Source organism: Cydia fagiglandana, chromosome 7 (genome assembly GCF_963556715.1).
Source record: "Cydia fagiglandana chromosome 7, ilCydFagi1.1, whole genome shotgun sequence".
In the NCBI taxonomy this organism is placed as follows: domain Eukaryota; kingdom Metazoa; phylum Arthropoda; class Insecta; order Lepidoptera; family Tortricidae; genus Cydia; species Cydia fagiglandana.
In genome coordinates, this window is record NC_085938.1 from 1,579,569 (window position 1) to 1,600,000 (window position 20,432).

At 40.1% G+C, this 20,432-nt stretch overlaps 1 protein-coding gene across 1 annotated transcript in view; it reads right to left on the bottom strand.

Moving 5' to 3' along the window:
* Positions 1–3,567, bottom strand: part of LOC134665741 (uncharacterized protein ZK1073.1) — a 68,606-nt gene extending 65,039 nt beyond the window's left edge. The window contains exon 1 of the mRNA XM_063522714.1: positions 3,355–3,567. Coding sequence (XP_063378784.1) covers positions 3,355–3,561 — 207 coding nt within the window. The 5' untranslated portion in view covers positions 3,562–3,567. The remainder of the gene's footprint in view (positions 1–3,354) is intronic.
* Between the last annotated feature and the right edge of the window lie 16,865 nt (positions 3,568–20,432).

Here is a 20,432-nt window from a genome sequence, read left to right on the forward strand (position 1 = left end):
GCGTATTAATATTTATTCTGACATTACAAGAATCATCATTCGACAATTAAATTGACACCTATGTATTGTTGGCTTAGCGGCCTGCTTCGCAGAGGGAGGTAAGCAACCGAAAAAGGTTCGTCACAGATCACTCGTGCGTCTGTCACAGCCTATTTTCTCGGAAACTATATATTGGACCAATTAAGTTGAAATTTGGTACACATATGTAAATTAGTGACCCAAAGATGGACATATTTTTTATAGGTACTACGTCGATTATTTAATGCTATGGACGCCTGCAACTCCAGAGGTGTTAATATAGTATGCGAGTTGCCGACTAATGCCGACCCTAACACTCCGCACCCACGTTGAGATCTGGTATAACCTTACTCACCGGCAGCAAAACAACACTAAGGGCCACTTGCACCATTCCACTTACCCGGGGTTAACCGGTTAAACCTGGAGTTACCATGGTTACTATTACAATTAGACACTGGGTTAACAGTTAAACCGCTTAACCCTGGATTAGTGGAATGGTGCAAGTCTGCCTAAGAGTAGGGTTTAAGTACCTCTCAGAGTAGGCAATTACTAAATTCGTCCTTTACTAATAGTAAATAAGTTTTTGGCAAAAAATTCATTTTTGGTACAAACTTTTATCGCTGACTGTACTTTTCTTTCCACAGGCAACTAATGCTCATCGAGACAATTCTAAAAACCCCAAACAGAATTAGGTTTCGTTGTTTTATCACATAGTTCCTATGGCCGCCTCCGCCGGTCTCCATCATCAGATCAGCTCGATGACACCATAATATTGCATTGTCACCCGACTTACGTATGTATGCAAAATTTCAGCTCAATCGGAAACCGGGAAGTGGATCAAATTTAACTTGCAAGATTTGATTACACACAGACAACGGTGGTGAAACTAAATAAAAGCTTGTAATAACATCCTTTACTAGCTAATAGTAAATAGGTTTGACGCACGTCAAAGCAGCACAAGCATCAAACCATGTAACAATACAACGCAACGTTGCGCCGATAACTCGATATTTTCATTGTACCACCATTGACCATTAGTGTACCTTAGTTCATTGTAATAAGGTTTATTTATACAATGTCAGTCTGTGTCGATTGTACAGATTTAGCGAGTGACGCGTGCGCCGACCTCAGCGGTAAACAATAGATGGATCTATGGTTGGCCGTGAGACAATGTTTGACATATCAAACGGTTTTAGGCCGTACTGACTGAAAAATAACAAGTTAAAGGGCCCGATTCGGATTTTGAAATAGATATCTTTTAGACATCACCAAGATACGATAACGATATGTTTAAGATCTAACCCGTCAAATTTTACATTTGCGCGATTCTGGAGATAGGTACTCTTGAACGATTTCCACAGGATATGACTTAGAGATCCAATTCACATTTGGGGTCATCCATTAATTACGTCACACGAATTTCTAGGTTTTTTGACCCCTCCCCCCCTCCTTGTCACACTTGGTCACATTTGGCAAACCCCTCCCCCCCCCTAGTGTGACGTCACATTTTTTCTACGAAATCGCCAAATCGAATTAAGTAAGTACCTAAGTATTATTAATATTTTATCAAAATATTTTTGACGATATAAATATTAGTAATTTTATAACCCAAAACTGCTGAGGAAAGAAAATTAAACGAATAAAATCGATTATCGTTTTAAAAACTTGTTATTTAAATGTACACCGAATAAAATAATTTAAATAAATTTTCGGTTACTGATGAAGTTAAAGTGACGTCACAAAGTTTGTGTCTCCCCCCCTCCCCCATGTCACAATATGTCACATTTTCTTGACCCCCTCCCTCCCCCTAAACGTGTGATGTAATTAATGGATGACCCCTTTAATAGATATCTTACTCTATCTAACGTAAAAGTGACATTGGTTGCCCGAATTGCGCTGCAAAAGAGAACTAGTTGATATCTAAACTATAACGTATCTAGAATGGATCTAGTACGTGTCGTCTCTTGTGAATATCTTGAAGTTCGAATACGGCAGAAAGACGTCCGGTTCTTGGTGAACAGGTTCAAATGTGTAGGATGTTCCATCGGAAAGTTTCCATATATACGAAATATCCACGTGAAAAAACTTCGGAAACTTTTCATATTTTCGGGGATCGAATTTTATCAATTCCAAAATAAAAGTTTCTTTCATTTCTTGTAAAATAATCCTGAAATTTCCGAGAACCTTTCCAACTTTTTGGTAACTTTCCGCAACTTTCCGTGAACCTTGAATATCTATTCTGTAGTGTAGGGAGATGGGCCTACCTGCAGATAAGGGCACTCGCTCCGAGTAATTCTTGGTGCAGACTTCCAGAGGCTGCAGTCTGCACATAGCAATTCAACGCAGCGAGTGCGATAGGCGATAGGCACCGTAGATCATAAATAGAACCAACTTATGAAGCCGAATGTTCACCTTAGATCATAAGTAGAACCAACTTTTGAAGCCGAATTTTCACCTTAGATCATAAGTAGAACCACCTTTTGAAGCCGAAATTTCACCTTAGATCATAAGTAGAACCAACTTTTGAAGCCGAATTTTCACCTTAGATCATAAGTAGAACCAACTTGTGAAGCCGAATTTTCACCTTAGATCATAAGTAGAACCAACATTTGAAGCCGAATTTTCACCTTAGATCATAGTAGAACCAACTTTTGAAGCCGAATTTTCAAGGCATCTCTCATTGTTGCGCATCATATCAGATGCACTGCGAACTGCGAGTCGTGTCAGCGTCGTATCATAACAATATCAAAATTTCAACTAAAGTTTAAAGTCAGAATCTACCTCTATGACCAATAATTTCAAAGCTTTGTTAATAGTCCCTGAAATAGTCGAGCCGACTATTTCTAACTCGGCAACACAATGTATTGCGAATCGGTGAAATGTTTAGTCTGAGACCGAAGCACAAAAACATGGGTGACAATTGGTCAATAAACAACACTTTAGATCAGAAAAACAATGATTCGTCTCACTTTCAAATCATTTTTCTACGAAACAGGCTTGATATATACAGATGGGTCCATACAGATGAGTCCGTCAGATGGCTCTGACAGATAGGTATGTATGTCTGGTGGACAAATCTGATAATGTATGGTGGAAATTAGGCGCAGTTCAGCGTACAGATATCTGGCCAAAAAGGACCTAAGGGTGCTATTCCATTTGTTGAATAAGTATCTTGGTCCAATGTCATTGCGTTTCACTCTCTCATTAAGCAAAATGTGAGACAAAATACACATTGGACAAATAAATTGAATAGGTGGAATACAACCCTAAGGGGCATGGCACACATAAATTAGTACACACCCTAAGGTAAGTTAATAAATGAAAGGATATCTATACCTGTGAACAGCATTTTCTCGGGCAGGGTACCAAATGGTAAATGTGACTCACAGGCGTCAGCGGGCTCGGGATGCTGGCCGTCCGGATCATGGACAGCTTCCGACGCTGCTCGGCCGAGAGGGAGGCCCGGCGACTCCTGCTGAGACCGTAACCGGACACGTCAGGTAAGTCGGCGCTCGCGCCGCGAATCAGCGTTGGTCGAAACATTTGGCACTTTTGTTAGCTTAACGGCACTTTGATTAGCTTATGCGGCACTTTGAGCGGCACTTGCTTTAGCTTAGTTTACGTGTTACTTAGGTCAAGATTAGACTGGAGAGTATAGGTAGAGTAAGCGTGAAATATTGGTGGGTAGTTATTTAGTTACATACAAGTTGATTAATTCTGTAGTCACTCACGTGCTTATTTTTTTTTCAGTGACCTTTATATCATTATAGTAAGGGCTGGTAGCTATAGCTACCAAAGGAAAGTGAGTGAAGTAAATATTTAAGCTTAGTTTACAACACAGTTATTTCGTTAAAGCTGGCATCAAAAGTAAATTTTTCGGCAAAAGTAGACACTTTTTGCTGGTAATCAATTATCTACTTACATAAAGACTCAATTCAAAAGCGCCCTTATACCGACAAATTAATCACTGCAAGTTAGCCAGCTGAGCATGAACAAGCAAGATCGGAACATTTTGGCACTTAGCTTAGCTGGGATTAATTGTAGGCACTCTCTCAAGCCTTGGCACTTAGTGTAGCTTCGCTTAGATTATCGTTAAATAAGAAGACGATTAAAGACTTAAGCTTGGTCGCATGCTCAGTTAAAACTTTTCGTCAGTAGATTCCATCATTTTCATCAGGAAAAATGTCAGAAGAAAAATGTTTATTTTTCATTTGAAACAGATGGACGCTAGACAGCCGTATCGTGAATTACTCAGGACCCCTATTCGACAAGCGACGTTTGACGTATCGTGTTGATCTCCCGTTGATGTGGGAAAAATCATAAGTTATCGAATACGTACAATGTCAAAATTTGACGTTAACTATCCACAGTTAGGGTGACAAGCAAACCAAACCGAACCACCCTTAGTTTAGAGTTGAGTTTTGGTTGTACCCAATGATATTATCCACCGTTGATGGAATCAACACTCAGTATGCAATAAAATCAACTGTTGATTTGACGTGGATGCGAAATCTGACAGTTGTACGTGTCGAATTTGGCCCCAGAATTGTTTACGCTTCTAAACAACATGCTTGTTTGTTTGTTTATACTATTAATTGTGTCAAAGTCCCATACAATAATCCATTTATTTTTGGATCTGGTATGGGGGCGTCAACTTATTTTATATGTGACAGGGTATTGGCATCATATTGTGATTATGTAACAGCTAATTATTTGTACAGTAGCTATCAGTTATATCGGAGCGGCCAAGATGCTCACAAATATCTGAAGATTGTTGTCATGGCGATAAAGTGCGTGCTCAGATATTTTTGAGCACCTTAGCCGCACCGATATATCTGATCAATCTGATGGCGCCTTATGTAAGAAGAAATTAATATTTTAATCGCTTTTATTTTATTGTTTACTTTAGCAAGGATGTAATGTAATACAGAGCAACAATTTAAACCCCAAAAATTGTCGATACACGCCCGTCTCGCTATTGAAGGTGCAAGCGTCCATAGATTACGGTAACAGCTTACACATTGTGGTTGGTATGCTTACTTGTTGACATTATGCTTGGCTCCAACATTCATATGTAACTAAGTATATTTTGTGTAAACACGAAAAGTTAATGAAGCAAACAATTAATGAAGTTGTTATTGTTTATCATTATCAGATACATTTAGATATTGTGTCTCCTTCTGGATTTCACGGGCCAATAAATCCCGGTCTTTTGATAGGCTTGCGTGGGGATATAGATCCAACACGTAGAGGCCCCTTGGAGAGCTTTAATGTCATGTAGAACGCCTACTGGAACCCGTTCACAGGCGCAACAATAGACACCCATAAACCGGTCGCAGCAGGCATTGGGACTATTGTAGAAAAAGTGAACAGTATTCCGGTCTATGGATTGATGTTTGGGTGGACAATGAGACTGGGCTATTGTAAAAGAGGTCCGGACACCTGCCATAACAATGTTAACACCGTCATCGAGGCAGGCGGTGACTCGTCGCTGACTAGATGGGCCCCTGAAACTGCCGTCGCGAAGACGACCAGGAGCAACATCGGTGTGAGCGGCTCAGGGGTGTCGAGAGGTGTGCGCCGCTTTCTACCCAGTGACTGTTAACAGCCACTGTGCCAACTCGCGTCTTATGCATCTTTCACTTCCACCCCTGGAGCATATAGCTCTAGCGACTCCTCTCTGGACGGCCAATGAAGGCAAGCCAGAGCTGAGAGTCCTGCGGGTCCCCTTGGGGTCCACTCCGACCGACGAAGACACGCCGGAGACGGAGACCCTGACCGACTCTCGGGAGCACTCGGGTCCGTGGGGTCGTTACTCCCCAACAGCTCGCCACAAGCTGCCCTGCGGGCTAGATATTGTTATTATTAAGTAATTAATTTCAATGATTCTTTTTTATCAACAGATGTCAATCACTATAAAAAAGGATGATCAACATGGGATTTGGGAAAAAGGGATAAATATTAAGCCTTTATAAGGCAGCGGGAATATTATTACCCACATGATTTTGAACTTTGTTTCAATGTACATATTAGGGTTCAATTTAGCATAGTTATAAAGGGTTAACATATTTTTAATAGGTAGGAAAGTATGATAATAAAGGCAAATAGCAAAGCATAAAATCACATTGAACTTAATATATTTTATTTTATTCCAATTTCATTAAATAGGAACAGTATAAGTACATTTCCGTACACGGCGGGAAGAAGTTGATAACTCGAGATATTCTACCGCAGAAATTTGAACTTAAAATTAAATTATATAAGGTTCAAATTTCTTCAATTTTTTCCCCACAGATATCAACTTCTCGCCGTGTACGGATTTATGTCATACACAGACTGAGATTCAGCCCTGTAGCCACGGGGGCTTAGATTTTCAACCGGTTGGGTTTGAAAATAGGCCTCCCAGGCCTCCCTACATAAAAAAGATCCCTACTCCCTACAATAGATAAAAAAGTACATAGAGTGCTCACTCCATACATCAAAAAAAAAAAAATAACATCGAGTAGCGGAGTTATCAGCACCGCTACTCGATACTAGATGTCTCTCGAATTGTACCCACGAAAATTGTATTGAACAAAAATTTACAACTAATATTAGAAGCAGAAGGAGGTGAAAATAGAGTTCCGGTTAATCCGTTTATAATATTAGCTGAAAATTGTTGAGCATTAGACTTTTCGATCGCCGCTACATCTATTCACTATTGTCAAGTAGCAGTACTGATAATTCCGCTACTCGATGCTAGATGTCGACTATGAAAATACTAATATTGGTACCAGAACTGATGTATGGAGTACGCACTCTTGTCTTACTATATTTCTCTATGCCTACATAAAGCTTTCTTAGGCTTCGTGTTCTCTTTAACAAGTGATTCTAGAGTCAGTCGCTATAGTCACTGTTACAGTGGGTAACCAAATTAACCCCTGGAGCGCCCCAGAATTACCGTAGTATGGAACTCCTATACTAGTTACCAGCACACGTGTCTGTTTAGGGCGCTCCACGGGTTAAGTAGGCTTTCAGTGACAATAATCAACCAATTTCAATTTTCAATTAATTTTAAATTTTCTTGTAGGGACCATTGACACTGAAATCTAAATGATTAACATAAATTATGAATTAATCTCTACTTCGATCATGTATCAAATCTGAATATTGACGACTGAATCTCTGTATGAACCATCACTAAAGCACGAAGCGTATAAAACTACATTTTAACTCTTCAATCACCTTTTCCTGTCCATTTTCCTTAAACCTACACTACACTAGAAACATCACTAAGTCCACAAACACTAAACGCAACGTAAACGCTGCGGTCCCCCGCACGTAAAAATTTAATGCAACGGAAAACGCTCGATTACTATTTAGCGGAACGCGCGATTCGAGCCGAGTTTCGGCGCTGAATAAAAAAGAAACGCCGCGACGCCAAAACGCGCGAACCTAACCCTTTCAGTGTGCACAACGTCTACAGACGTCACATAAGCCTTACGCTTTAATTGAGTTCCACGAGAAAGAAAACGCGCGATCGGAGCGCGATGTAAAGTGGTAGAATGAAAGTGTATTTGAATCGTCGCCAGCGCTTGTGCAATTATCTATATGACATTTAAAATAGGAACGTGACGCGGGAGCCGGTCTCCAGAAAGTCTACGGATTTTTAATTTGATTTTCAACCGGTCGGGTTTGAAAATAGGCCTATACATAAAGCTTTCTTTGGCTTCGTGTTCTTTTTAACAAGGGACCCTAGAGTCAGATGTATGTATGTAGGTAAATAAATGATTTAAAAATAATTAGAAGGAATTTGAGGAACACTTATATAGGTACTTTGGGAACAAATAATTTTGTACCTAATAAAAAAGGAGAAAACGGAAACCTTATAGGATCACTTTATTGTCCGTCCGTCTGTCTGTATGTCAAGATCCTTTCGGTGCGATTCGGAAAATAAACTAGAGATTCACTAGATATGTAATAGTAAAGATATGTGACGTTCTACGGCAAAAGGTACCTCGTAGACGAAACTGGAGCTAAGTTTTAAATATTTTAGGTAAATATACCTGTCTCGCTAACGGAAGCGGCTCCTAAAACTAGTCCGATAAGGACAAGGCGAAAAATCCTGCTTAAAAATCTCAAAAATCAAGGTTTCGTACTCGACTGTTTCCTGCGCCTTAAAAAACAAAAATATCAAAAAAAGCAAAACGGTCCGACACAGATATTGACAATATTAATCTGTGTTGAAAAAATCATTGCTCTAGTATCAAAACAAGTATTAGCAAGATCATCACTCATCGAGATTTACAACGATGACCACTCTGGCAAGAGTGTACCGACTAAGAAGAAGAAGCATCAAAACTCACGGAGGAAACAGTCGACTTGTATACTCGTTTGTATGGAGAAATGACCACTCCTGTTGGCTCTTAACGCCGCTCTAATATTACGTAACAATTGACAATCAATATCAACAATTGCTAGGGACCTCATAGTATTGTCATTGTGACAAGGTACGAAATGGTACTGAAATTAAATTAATTCACTTATTTATGTGAACTCTCGCGCTATTATTTAGCGAGACAGGTTAGGACGATATTAATATTTCGCGGTCGTTATATGTAATGGGCTGACGGCAGACAAGCATATGAAATAGATACAGTTTTCGAACGATACCTGTCTAAAAGAGTATCATTACCCTCACCAAAGACATATGTAACTTCGTATAAGATGAATAAAGTCTAAGGAAAAAACGTGCCTCGGAAATCAAGAAAAAGTCATTCTCGGATAGATGCCGTACACACCATTAGCCTGTGCTCGGCTAGATGGCGTGACGACACCGTTTCATATTTAACAATTTTAATACATGGATATCAGTGAATGAACATGGATCAAAATGATATAAAAATAATAAAATCATTTATAAAAAAATATATAGGTTATAGGTTATTTATCCATATACATAAATTTTTTTGATAATTTTATACGTTTTCGTTTTGAGTTTTAGTCGTGTGTCGATAGATGGCAGTAAATTTACTGTGACTACAAAATTTACTATGACAGGACCCCTCTATACTTTTTGCCCTCACAAAATAGACACAAGGTCTGGTGTTTTTAGGTTCGTATTTCTTTTTTCTTTGAGCGTAAAGCGAGAATGAAGCGTGTCCGTTTCAGGCTTGGTAATATTCTTTTAGGGTTCCGTACCTCAAAAGGAAAAATCGGAACCCTTATAGCGGTTTCGCACTACGTCCGATCCGAACCAGGGCCGGATTAACCCTAAGTCAAAGTAGGCAACTGCCTAGGGGCCCCGCTCCGGCTTGGGGGCCCCGCCTCGGCTAGGGGGCCCCGGCGGCACAGCGCGCACCAAATAAAATTCTCAAAAGGCTCAGAATTTATGAGTAATTTTTTTTATGTTATAATAATGAATATGCTTTGTTATTGTTTTTTTTTTCGATCCATTCTTTAAATTAATGAAATACTGTAATAAAATTGAAGCAATACGTAAAAGTTTACGAGGCGCATTCTGCGTAGGTACCTGTACCTGTTGTAGTGTTGTAATAATAGAGGTTTTCTTTATTGTGTTCCACATCTCCTCTACGGTCTCACTTTTTAATACAAAGGACATTGGTTCGTGTCTGTGCTGAACTATTTATCCTGAAGCCTGATGAAGCACGGCTTTGACTTCGCATGAAAGCTCGCCTCACTGGGGCACTTCGGACTTTTAGGCCCAGATGAAGATTGATACCCGGCCTTTTAACACGGTTTCACAATTTGCGATATTGTCAAAAAAATTCGCGCTCGCTGCGCTCGCGTTTATATTTAGTTCTTTAATTGACTCTATATCTGCATGTTAGCTTGACTGGTGAATTAATAGAGGTACCTAGACCAAGAAAAGTCTGCAATGATTTTGATAGCATACGCAGTGCAAGTGTTATTTATACGTCATAATTTCATAGAAGTTTTGACTGCGAGTGCTATCAATATTCTTGCAGGCTTATGGTCGGACAATGGCTGTTCAGCCTCTCAAAATATTAACTATTGAGAAAATCAACTTTGCGGCACTAGTGAGCTTAGCTTTTAGCCTCGCTTAAAATTGGCCATTAGAGGTAGATAAGAAAGTGACGCTGAAGCTCTCATCTTTGGTATTCCACTGGGAATTGGCCTTAAGCCTAAAGGGCTCTCCCCACACGACGCGACGCGGAATTGGCAAAAACCGATAGAATAAAGCTTTATGTCCACGCAATAAGAGCGAAAAAGACATCGTTCGATTTGGATCGGCTCGGCCGACGCCTGAAGATTGAAATTAAAAACGCAATCTTTTATTTCCCTGTACTGAATGTGCTGTGTGCAGAATTGACTGTAGGGGGCCCCGAGCTTCGCACTGCCTAGGGGCCCCGACATCCTTAATCCGGCCCTGATCCGAACCCGTAAAAATATGGTCCGTAGTAGCCGTAGAACTATTTCTATGGTAAGTTACGCACTAGATCCGATCTCCGTCATCCGATTTCTTTCCGTCATTCAACGTGTGCGGTGCGTAACTTACCATAGAAATAGTTCTACGGCTACTACGGACCATATTTTCACGGGTTCGGATCGGACGTAGTGCGAAACCGCTCTTATAAGATCACTCGTGCGTCTATCTGTCTGTCTGTCCGACCATTCCCCCTCCCACTCTCCCTTTATCTCTGAAGCTACTGGGTCTAAAAGTTTGAAAAAGACACAAAATAGTAGGTATTACTTTACCTATAGTTGACAGGAAAACCTATTAGAAATGTGCAGTCAAGCGTGAGTAGGACTTATGTACGGAACCCTTGGAACGCGAGTCCGACTCGCACTTGACCGGTTTTTTTTCCTACAGCTGTCGTGCTCGCATTTCAAAATCGGTTCTGTTGAAATTTTTGTGTTCTCGTGTCTTGTACCCTCGCAACGCTCAAGATTCCACTGTTCGAACCACCCGTTACGCTTTCGGTCGGGTATTATCAATAGTTAATAATTAGCACGAGCAGTTAAACAACAACATTGCCCCTTTTAAAACTGTTTAGTGAAGTTTTTTTTGGCAACTTCTTACCAAGGCTCCCTCGGGATCCCAGGATCCATGATCGAGATCCACGATCGCTCAAGGGGGTCGAGACGTACGGTTTTGGAAACACTGGACTTATATGCGAAATAATTTACAAAATAATCACTCGTTCGCCTTGTTTTTTTCTTACCATGCAATATCTAATTGAGATTTTACGAATACAGACGTCAAGTAATTATTGTAGTTATCAAAAAATAAATAAACTCACCCGTTCGATAGAAATATGTCGGCGTCTAAAAAATTCCGATATACCACACAAATACATCTCACTCACTGCACTACACCTTTCTCACTAATATTGTTTATTTAAACAAAGATAGCACGAAACTTGACCGATAAGTACCGAGTTCGGACATTGAGAACATTTGAAGGTACCCGTCATATAAGGCAAAACACTGAGGGCCTACCGCGAACGCCGAAGTTCGCTAAATTGCGGTCATCTTTCCCTGTCACTCTAATTACACTTTAATTGGGGTAAAAGGGAAAGATGCCCGCAATTTGTGAACTACGGTGTTCACGATAGGCCCTCTGCTGTCGATATCGTAGAGGGCAATACAATATTTAATTGCCTGTATTATATTAACGACCTTACGGAATTGATATAAAGTCGTTTTTCGCTTGAACTGTGTTGATTCGAGTAGTGTTTATACAGGTCGTTGTGAAATGAAATAGTTCGATGTTTAAAAATACGTTGTTGACATTTTTGCGAGTGGAATGCAATGTGGAATGCGTTTAAAAAAGATTTTTAATTAAGATTAGTTTATTTATATTGTAAACTACTATTTTTATTTTTATCTGTATTTTTCGCATCATCTTATTGATAAATCTCCTGGCGGCGTAGCACGGTCGCGTTTTTAGCCCTTGTCACCATGCCTGTCACGTTCTAACAAGTATGTTAGTGCGAAAGGGACGCGCATAGTGATAGTCGATAAAAATGGAACCGTGCTGCGCCCGCTGGTATGTCCTAGAGTTCTCACGACACGCGACACTGGCTTGACCTATTCGGTATCTTTAGGTATTTAAAAAAAAGTAAACACAACATTTGTACATTTTCGGGTAGTTTCAACATTTACGAGTATTAGCTAACCGACCAAATACAAAACCGCCTGGATCATGCAGTCACTGAACGACCTGACTTTAACCTACCTACCTACCTAACCTACCCACCTAACCTGACCTAACTTTATCATGTAATGTTTTCTTAAGGCCATTTGGGAGTAGATTTTGTTTACTTTTATTCTTCTTTTATTTAAATACCTAAAGATACCGGCCCGATTCTAACTTTAAGATACGTCAATTCATAGATCTAGAAACGATATGGATTACATATGTCAGTGTCCAACGAGTGTCAAAATTGACGTTCCTCCAAACAAAGACGTCACTTTTGACACTTGTTTGACACTGACATATCCAATCCATATCGTTTCAATATCTAGTACTTGACGTATCTCATTGTTCGAATACGGCTGAGGTATTAGCGTGAGGGCTACTGTTAAGCTAATCAAATCGTAATATTTGTAAGTGAAACTATGTAACTCCTATTATTTCATGCATGCCTGGTATAGTTCGTAGTTTCGTAACTGAGCCCGAGCTAATCCTATTGTCTATTGTTAAGTAAAACCGCTCGTGCCACGTGCCACAACCACCTGCATAAAAACCTGCGTAATTCGGTTACTGAGTGCCAGCGAGTCGAACACTACAGAACCAGTCTAAAATGTGTCATCGAGATGCGTAACAAAGGCGCGTTATCGGAGAGCGCACCTACACTGGTTTTTTGAGCGTTGGACTAGCCCGCGCTCAGGTGCCAAATAGAATGAATATGACCCTTTTTTGCAGGTAAGTAGCACGTGCGGTTTTAGTTAACAATAGACAATAGGATTAGCCGCCGGGCTCTGTTACAAAAAAAACGAAATACATTTTTGTGTTTTTTTTTTTTCATTTTAGATTTGTAGAAGACTTGGCTTGGATACAATAGGTATACAATGTTATCGAAATAATACATAAGATATAATATAGGGAATTGTGGGTGATTGTGAAGATTATTCTCGCGTTGGTATGGTATGTACCTAAATATACATTTTATACATAAGTATGTATTTAGAAATGGGAATAAATATTAAAAGCCATTTAATTCATAGCTCACCAAAATATTCTGACAAGTAACAATTCATTAATACAAAAAAGAAAATGAATCAAGATGTATTAAACATCCTGTAGTTTAAAAAGTGTTATTATTAGGGCAACTGCAGAGTTAGCCGGGGCGCACGAATCTCGTGAAATGTAAGCTGCAAGATTGCATGAACACAGTGAAGATATCTATCATTGAATTCATTTATAAAATGGCTCCTATTTTGGCTTCAAAAATAAATGATGCCTTTAGGTATTACCATAGGCAACAAATACCCGTGTTCAACACACGAATAAATGCATGCCCTAAGGGTAGTATAATACTACTAGTATTCCACCTGTCCAATTTCTTTGTCCAATGTCAGTGCGTCTCACTCTCGACCATTTAAGAGTGCTATTACATTTCGGGGTTGAGCAAGTTTAGGTATTTTACGCGCTGCGGCAGGCCGTGCGAGCTCAGTATTCCGATCCCTTCTACCACACTCGCACTACAATTATGGATTAAACATTCTTGATCCATCGCGAAGCATATTGAAATCAACCATAACAACACTAACTGTACTTAACTTATAAAGTCCTAAAACTGTTATTTGGTAAGTACGAAAATACTAAATGCAGTGCAAATGTACATAGGGGCTGTTCATAAATTACGTCATCTATTTTTGACCCCCCCCCCCCATCCCTCAAATCATCTAAAAATCATGCTTCGGATGACTCTGTTTCCTCCTACGTCATGCTACCATCATCCGATGTCCAGACCCCCCCCCCCTCCTCCCATTTGAAACGACGTAATTTATGAATAGCCCCATACTCGTACTTATGAACGTATATTACTCGAAAGAAATTATAGGTACTCGCTTATTTACAAGAAACAAGTTACAAGAAACTGAAGATACACAGGGTCTGATGATGGAGCTGGAAGGTGGCCACGGGTACCAGTCTATCATGTAACTAAACAATTTCGTGTTTGGGCTCGTTTAATTCGTCTCAACAAGATCTTTGACACAAGACAGTACTCAGGGTCTGATGATGGAGCTGGAAGGTGGTCACCATTACCAATCAACCATACAACTAAACCACATCGTGTTTAGGCTCGTTTTATTTATCTCAACAAGATCTTTGACACTAGGTGATACTCAGAGTCTGATGATGGAGCTGGAAGTTGGTTACCGGTACCAATCAACCATGCAACTAAACCACTTCATGTTTAAGCTCGTTTGACTAGTCTCAACAAGATCTTTGACACTAGGTGATACTCAGAGTCTGATGATGGAGCCGGAAGGTGGTCACCGGTACCAATCAACCATGCAACTAAACCACTTCATGTTTAGGCTCGTTTGATTAGTCTCAACAAGATCTTTGACACTAGGTGATACTCAGAGTCTGATGATGGAGCTGGAAGGTGGTCACCGGTACCAATCAACCATGCAACTAAACCACTTCGTGTTTAGGCTCGTTTGATTCGTCTCAACAAGATGTTTGACACTAGGTGATAAACCAAACACGAAGCCCAAACACGAAGTGGTTCAGTTATGTGATAGACTGATACCCGTCGCCACCTTCGAGCTCCATCATCAGACCCTGAATAGTATCTTGTGTCAAAGATCTTGTTGCGACGAATCAAACGAGCCCAAACACGAAGTGGTTCAGTTACATGGTAGACTGGTACCCGTGGCCACAGGCCAGCTCCATCATCAGACCCTGAGTACTAACTTGTGTCCAAGGTCTTGTTGAGACGAATCAAACGAGCCCAAACATGAAGTGGTTCAGTTACATGATAGCAGTGTTGGCAAAAAATCAATTCGAATTGACGATTGAGAATTGACCGATCAATTCGAATTGACGATTGACGAAACTAATTCTAAATCTACTGATTGAAGATTGACGATTACTAATCGTTAATTCAAATTGATCGGTCAATCCTCAATCGTCAATTCGGATTGACGATTACTTTGTATGTACCTACCTAATGTCCTTTTTATTTAGGCCATTTTTGTGAAACTGACCAAATGCGTTCAAAAGCGGTGTCTGAGTTTACCAAAGGTTCCGAAACATGTTTCCGACGGCTATATGAAGGATGTCCTTTTTGGAACATTTTCGGGACTTTCCTTAAAATTAACCGATAGCGTTCAAAATCGATATCTGAGGTGCCCAAAGGTTTCGAAACTTGTTTCCGAGGGAAATATTGAGAGATGTCCTTTTTTGAGACATTTCTAGAAATTACCCGATTGCGTTTAAAATCGATATCTGAGGTAAACAGACGTTTCTAAACATTTTTTCAACTGCAATATTGAAAGGTGTCCTGTTTTGGGACATTTTAGTGACATTCTTTGAAAGTGACTGATTGCATTCAAAATCGATATCTGAGGTGCAAAATATGGTTTCAACGGCAATATTTAGATTCTACACTTTAGCCGCGTACTTACTTTACTACCTGCATTACACCACCCTGCTGAAAAAAGGTCATTTCTCGGTATTGCCGTCAGAAACATGTCTCGAAACCTTTGGGCACCTCAGATATCGATTTTGAACGCAATCGGTTAATTGGAAGAAATGTCCCATAAATGTCCAGAAAAAAAAGGAAACTCCGTCTGTATTGCCGTCGGAAACATGTTACGGAACCTTTGGAAATCTCAGATATCGTTTTAAAGTGCCAACGATCAATTTAAAAAAATGTCCCGAAATGGAAGGGACATCCTTCAATACTGACGCGCGAAACATTTTTCGGGACCTATGGTCGACATCGATTACAAATATGAACGTAATTGGCCAATTTCGAAAAATGTCCCTAAAAGGGACATCAGTCAATACTGACATCAGGAACATGTTTTCGAACCTCTGGGAACCTCAGATATCGACTTTAAGTCCAGTAAGTGCTTAAAAAGGACACCTTTGAAAACTAATCTTAGGGAAGGGAAAGGGACCCTAGGTTAATCTAGATTGAGAATTGATTTAATCCGAATTGAGGATTGATGCGTTAATTCCAATTGATTCAATCGGATTGACGCGTCAATCAGAATTAAATCAATTCGAATTGATCAATTCGGATTGATCAATTCGGATTGACGCGTCAATTCGATTGATCAATCTGGATTGATTTAGTTCAGATTGATGCCAACACTGCATGATAGACAGGTACCCGTCGCCACCTTCGAGCTCCATCATCAGATCCTGAGTACTATCTTGTGTCAAAGATCTTGTCGAGATGAATAAAACGTGCCTAAACACGAAGTGGTTCAGTTACATGATAGACTGGTACCCGTGGCCACCTTTCAGCTCCATAATCAAACCTTGTGTATCTTCAGTGTCAAAGATCTTGTTGAGACTAATCAAACGAGCCCAAACACGAAGTGGTTTAGTTGCATGGTTGATTGGTACCGGTGACCACCTTCCGGCTCCATCATCAGACCCTGAGTACTATCTTGTGTCAAAGATCTTGTTGAGACGAATAAAACGAGCCTAAACACGAAGTGGTTTCGTTGCACGGTTGATTGGTACCGGTGACCACCTTCCGGCTCCATCATCAGACCCTGAGTACTATCTTGTGTCAAAGATCTTGTTGAGACGAATAAAACGAGCCTAAACACGAAGTGGTTTAGTTGCATGGTTGATTGGTACTGGTGACCACCTTCCGGCTCCATCATCAGACCCTGAGTACTATCTTAAGTCAAAGATCTTGTTGAGCCGAATCAAACAAGCCCAAACACGAAGTGGTTTAGTTGCATGGTTTATTGGTACCGGTGACCACCTTCCGGCTCCATCATCAGACCCTGAGTACTATTTTGTGTCAAAGATCTTGTTAAGACGAATAAAACGAGCCTAAACACGAAGTGGTTTAGTTGCATGGTTGATTGGTACCGGTGACCACCTTCCGGCTCCATCATCAGACCCTGAGTACTATCTTGTGTCAAAGATCTTGTTGAGACGAATCAAACGAGCCCAAACACGAAGTGGTTTAGTTGCATGGTTGATTGGTACCGGTGACCACCTTCCGGCTCCATCATCAGACCCTGAGTACTATCTTGTGTCAAAGATCTTGTTGAGACGAATCAAACGAGCCCATACACGAAGTGGTTTAGTTGCATGGTTGATTGGTACCGGTGACCACCTTCCGGCTCCATCATCAGACCCTGAGTACTATCTTGTGTCAAAGATCTTGTTGAGCCGAATCAAACGAGCCCGAACACGAAGTGGTTTAGTTGCATGGTTGATTGGTACCGGTGACCACCTTCCGGCTCCATCATCAGACCCTGAGTACTATTTTGTGTCAAAGATCTTGTTAAGACGAATAAAACGAGCCTAAACACGAAGTGGTTTAGTTGCATGGTTGATTGGTACCGGTGACCACCTTCCGGCTCCATCATCAGACCCTGAGTACTATCTTGTGTCAAAGATCTTGTTGAGACGAATCAAACGAGCCCAAACACGAAGTGGTTTAGTTGCATGGTTGATTGGAACCGGTGACCACCTTCCGGCTCCATCATCAGACCCTGAGTACTATCTTGTGTCAAAGATCTTGTTGAGACGAATAAAACGAGCCTAAACACGAAGTGGTTTAGTTGCATGGTTGACTGGTACTGGTGACCAACTTCCGGCTCCATCATCAGACCCTGAGTACTATCTTAAGTCAAAGATCTTGTTGAGCCGAATCAAACGTGCCCAAACACGAAGTGGTTTAGTTGCATGGTTGATTGGTATCAGTGACCACCTTCCGGCTCCATCATCAGACCCTGAGTACTATCTTGTGTCAAAGATCTTGTTGAGATGAATAAAACGAGCCTAAACACAAAGTGGTTTAGTTGCATGGTTGATTGGTACCGGTGACCACCTTCCGGCTCCATCATCAGACCCTGAGTACTATCTTGAGTCAAATAAATACATATAGAATGTCAGGTCGTTTCAAATATTTTTAATCCTGTCCGGTAGTTTATTAAACTGTACCATTATAAATTATAATACTATAAAAACAGTGCTAGGATCAAAGTCTCTCGTTGCGGTTTACACGCACACAGTATAGCGTTTTACACGGCGCCCGCCGCACACAATGATAAAAAACCTCGTCGTCGCCGTTGAAAATGTGCGGAGCCGACCGACACACGTCCTGCCTGTACAAGCTCTGCCGCGGCACTGAGCTGGCGAACGCGCGTCATCGGTAATATAGAGTAGTTTTCAAAAAATTGCCAAAAAATTATAGTAGAATTTCATAAACACTAATGTATACCAACAGTATAAGCAAACGTTGCAGATTGCTTGAGTATGAAAATGACTTCGATATTAAGTAGATTTTCGTAGAAATTGACACTTGTTTCGGAGAGAAAATTGAGTTCGTTTTACTTTGATTTTCTCTTTCTCAAAGGTATGTAGGAAAAATATCGTTTGATATGCCTAAAGTACAGGGTATTAGTAATACAAAATAGCCAAGTTTAGCAGAGTAAACTTCTCAACATTTCCAAATAAGAGCTTGCCGTTCAGTGCTTCACGGGGTTTTTCGGAAACGACCATCAGAAAAAAATTCATTACTAATTTAATAAGTCCTTTTTCTAATATTTACAACGATATTTAAAAAGATAAGAAGACGCTTTTACTGGAACAAGTACTCATTGTTTCTAATAATGAGCACAAAGTCCTGAATTTCGTCGACTAGTATCATCAATTTTGCATTATTTCGACTTTTCTTGTAAGAGCGCTCTTAATGCAAAATGTGACGCAATACACATTGGACAATAAATTGGAAAGGTGGAATTATTCCATAATGGTGGTATTATACCACCCTTACCAGCTTACATAGGTTTACAGAATAAATAATAGTACTATACACTACATACAAAAAACCGAAGAGATTGATAGCGATTCAGGGAAGAATCATGCTATCCCTTTCTAATGTATGGCACTATCCCTTTCGGCTATTTAGGGTTGTCAAAATTAAAGTCATTATCTTATCTGTGGCCGTGCACACAAATGGACGTCAAGTGGTGCCAACCCTAATAATTGCTCGGAGCATAATGCTGAGCGGAACGGAGCCTTGTTTGCCCGAAGTCAGGAGTGTCTCACCAAGTCCCCACTGCTTATAAAGTTGTATCCAGACGAGACAATTTTTCGCCAATCTGATGAAATTCTCCGATCGAACAGGGCCGTGCGGACGCAAATACCACATTGTTTCCCGGATCACATCAGCAGGTGCGGACACAAAAATGCCAATTTTCATAGTAGAATGCAAATTGGTGATTTAATTTGTGTACGTGTGGACGCTAGATGAGATTGACCAATTATTTTCCTGAACAAATCGACTGATTTCGTCAGCCTCGTCTGGATACCCCTTAACTTGCATCAACCTCAATGATGGCAACGCCATCTACTGGTAGCTTTGCGCGCTTCATTAAATAAACAAGGAAGTATCGTGTTCGAACGGCCTAAGAACCGCTTCGATCCCGCGGGAACCAAATATAACTAATTACTATAATTACTGGCTCAATGAACAATTGATGCTTTAATCATTGCGACGAATCAGTTGTTTGTTTATGAATATGTGCTGTGGAAAAGATCTGGAGCGGTTTGATGGCAAATGTACTTTTTTTTTAAATTACTAAATAAAACCCTTCTAGCCACGTGGTCTTACTGCCTTTGTACTACCAATCGGACCACATTACGCATCCAATCTCTATATCATAGAGTTAAAGAGAAAAATAATATTGGCTTTTTTTTAATTTTAACGTTAGTGTTTTGTTTTTCTTCGTTAGAATACTGTGCGGTCGGCCAGACAGACGGACATGACTGACATGAACTGACTCCTAAAAACAGATTACAATTCCGATGTTCCATAGTTAGAATAAGTACAAAAGATGTATTTCATCGAAATTTTGACGCAATATCCTAAATCCAAAAAAAATTGGAAAAATATCCACGTAAAAATTTCATTGTTCTCCGATTTTTATAGATTTCGTGGGCGTTAGAATAATAAAATAACACATAAACTAGCCGCGGCGTATAAACTTTTCACCTTGCCGGGACCACATTCTAAACAATGGACTACGCTGATTTATTAATTAGTCATAATTTAGGAACTAACATAATTTATGCAGTTTACATTTACTTCGTGCACTCGTGGTTCATGACGTTCATGTTAATACCTATTAATTTCCTTACGGTACATATGTATAGGTATTTTTAAATGGTGAGAAATTTAGAAAGGTTACATTTTTCATTTGTAGGTATCTATATAGATAGGTACTTA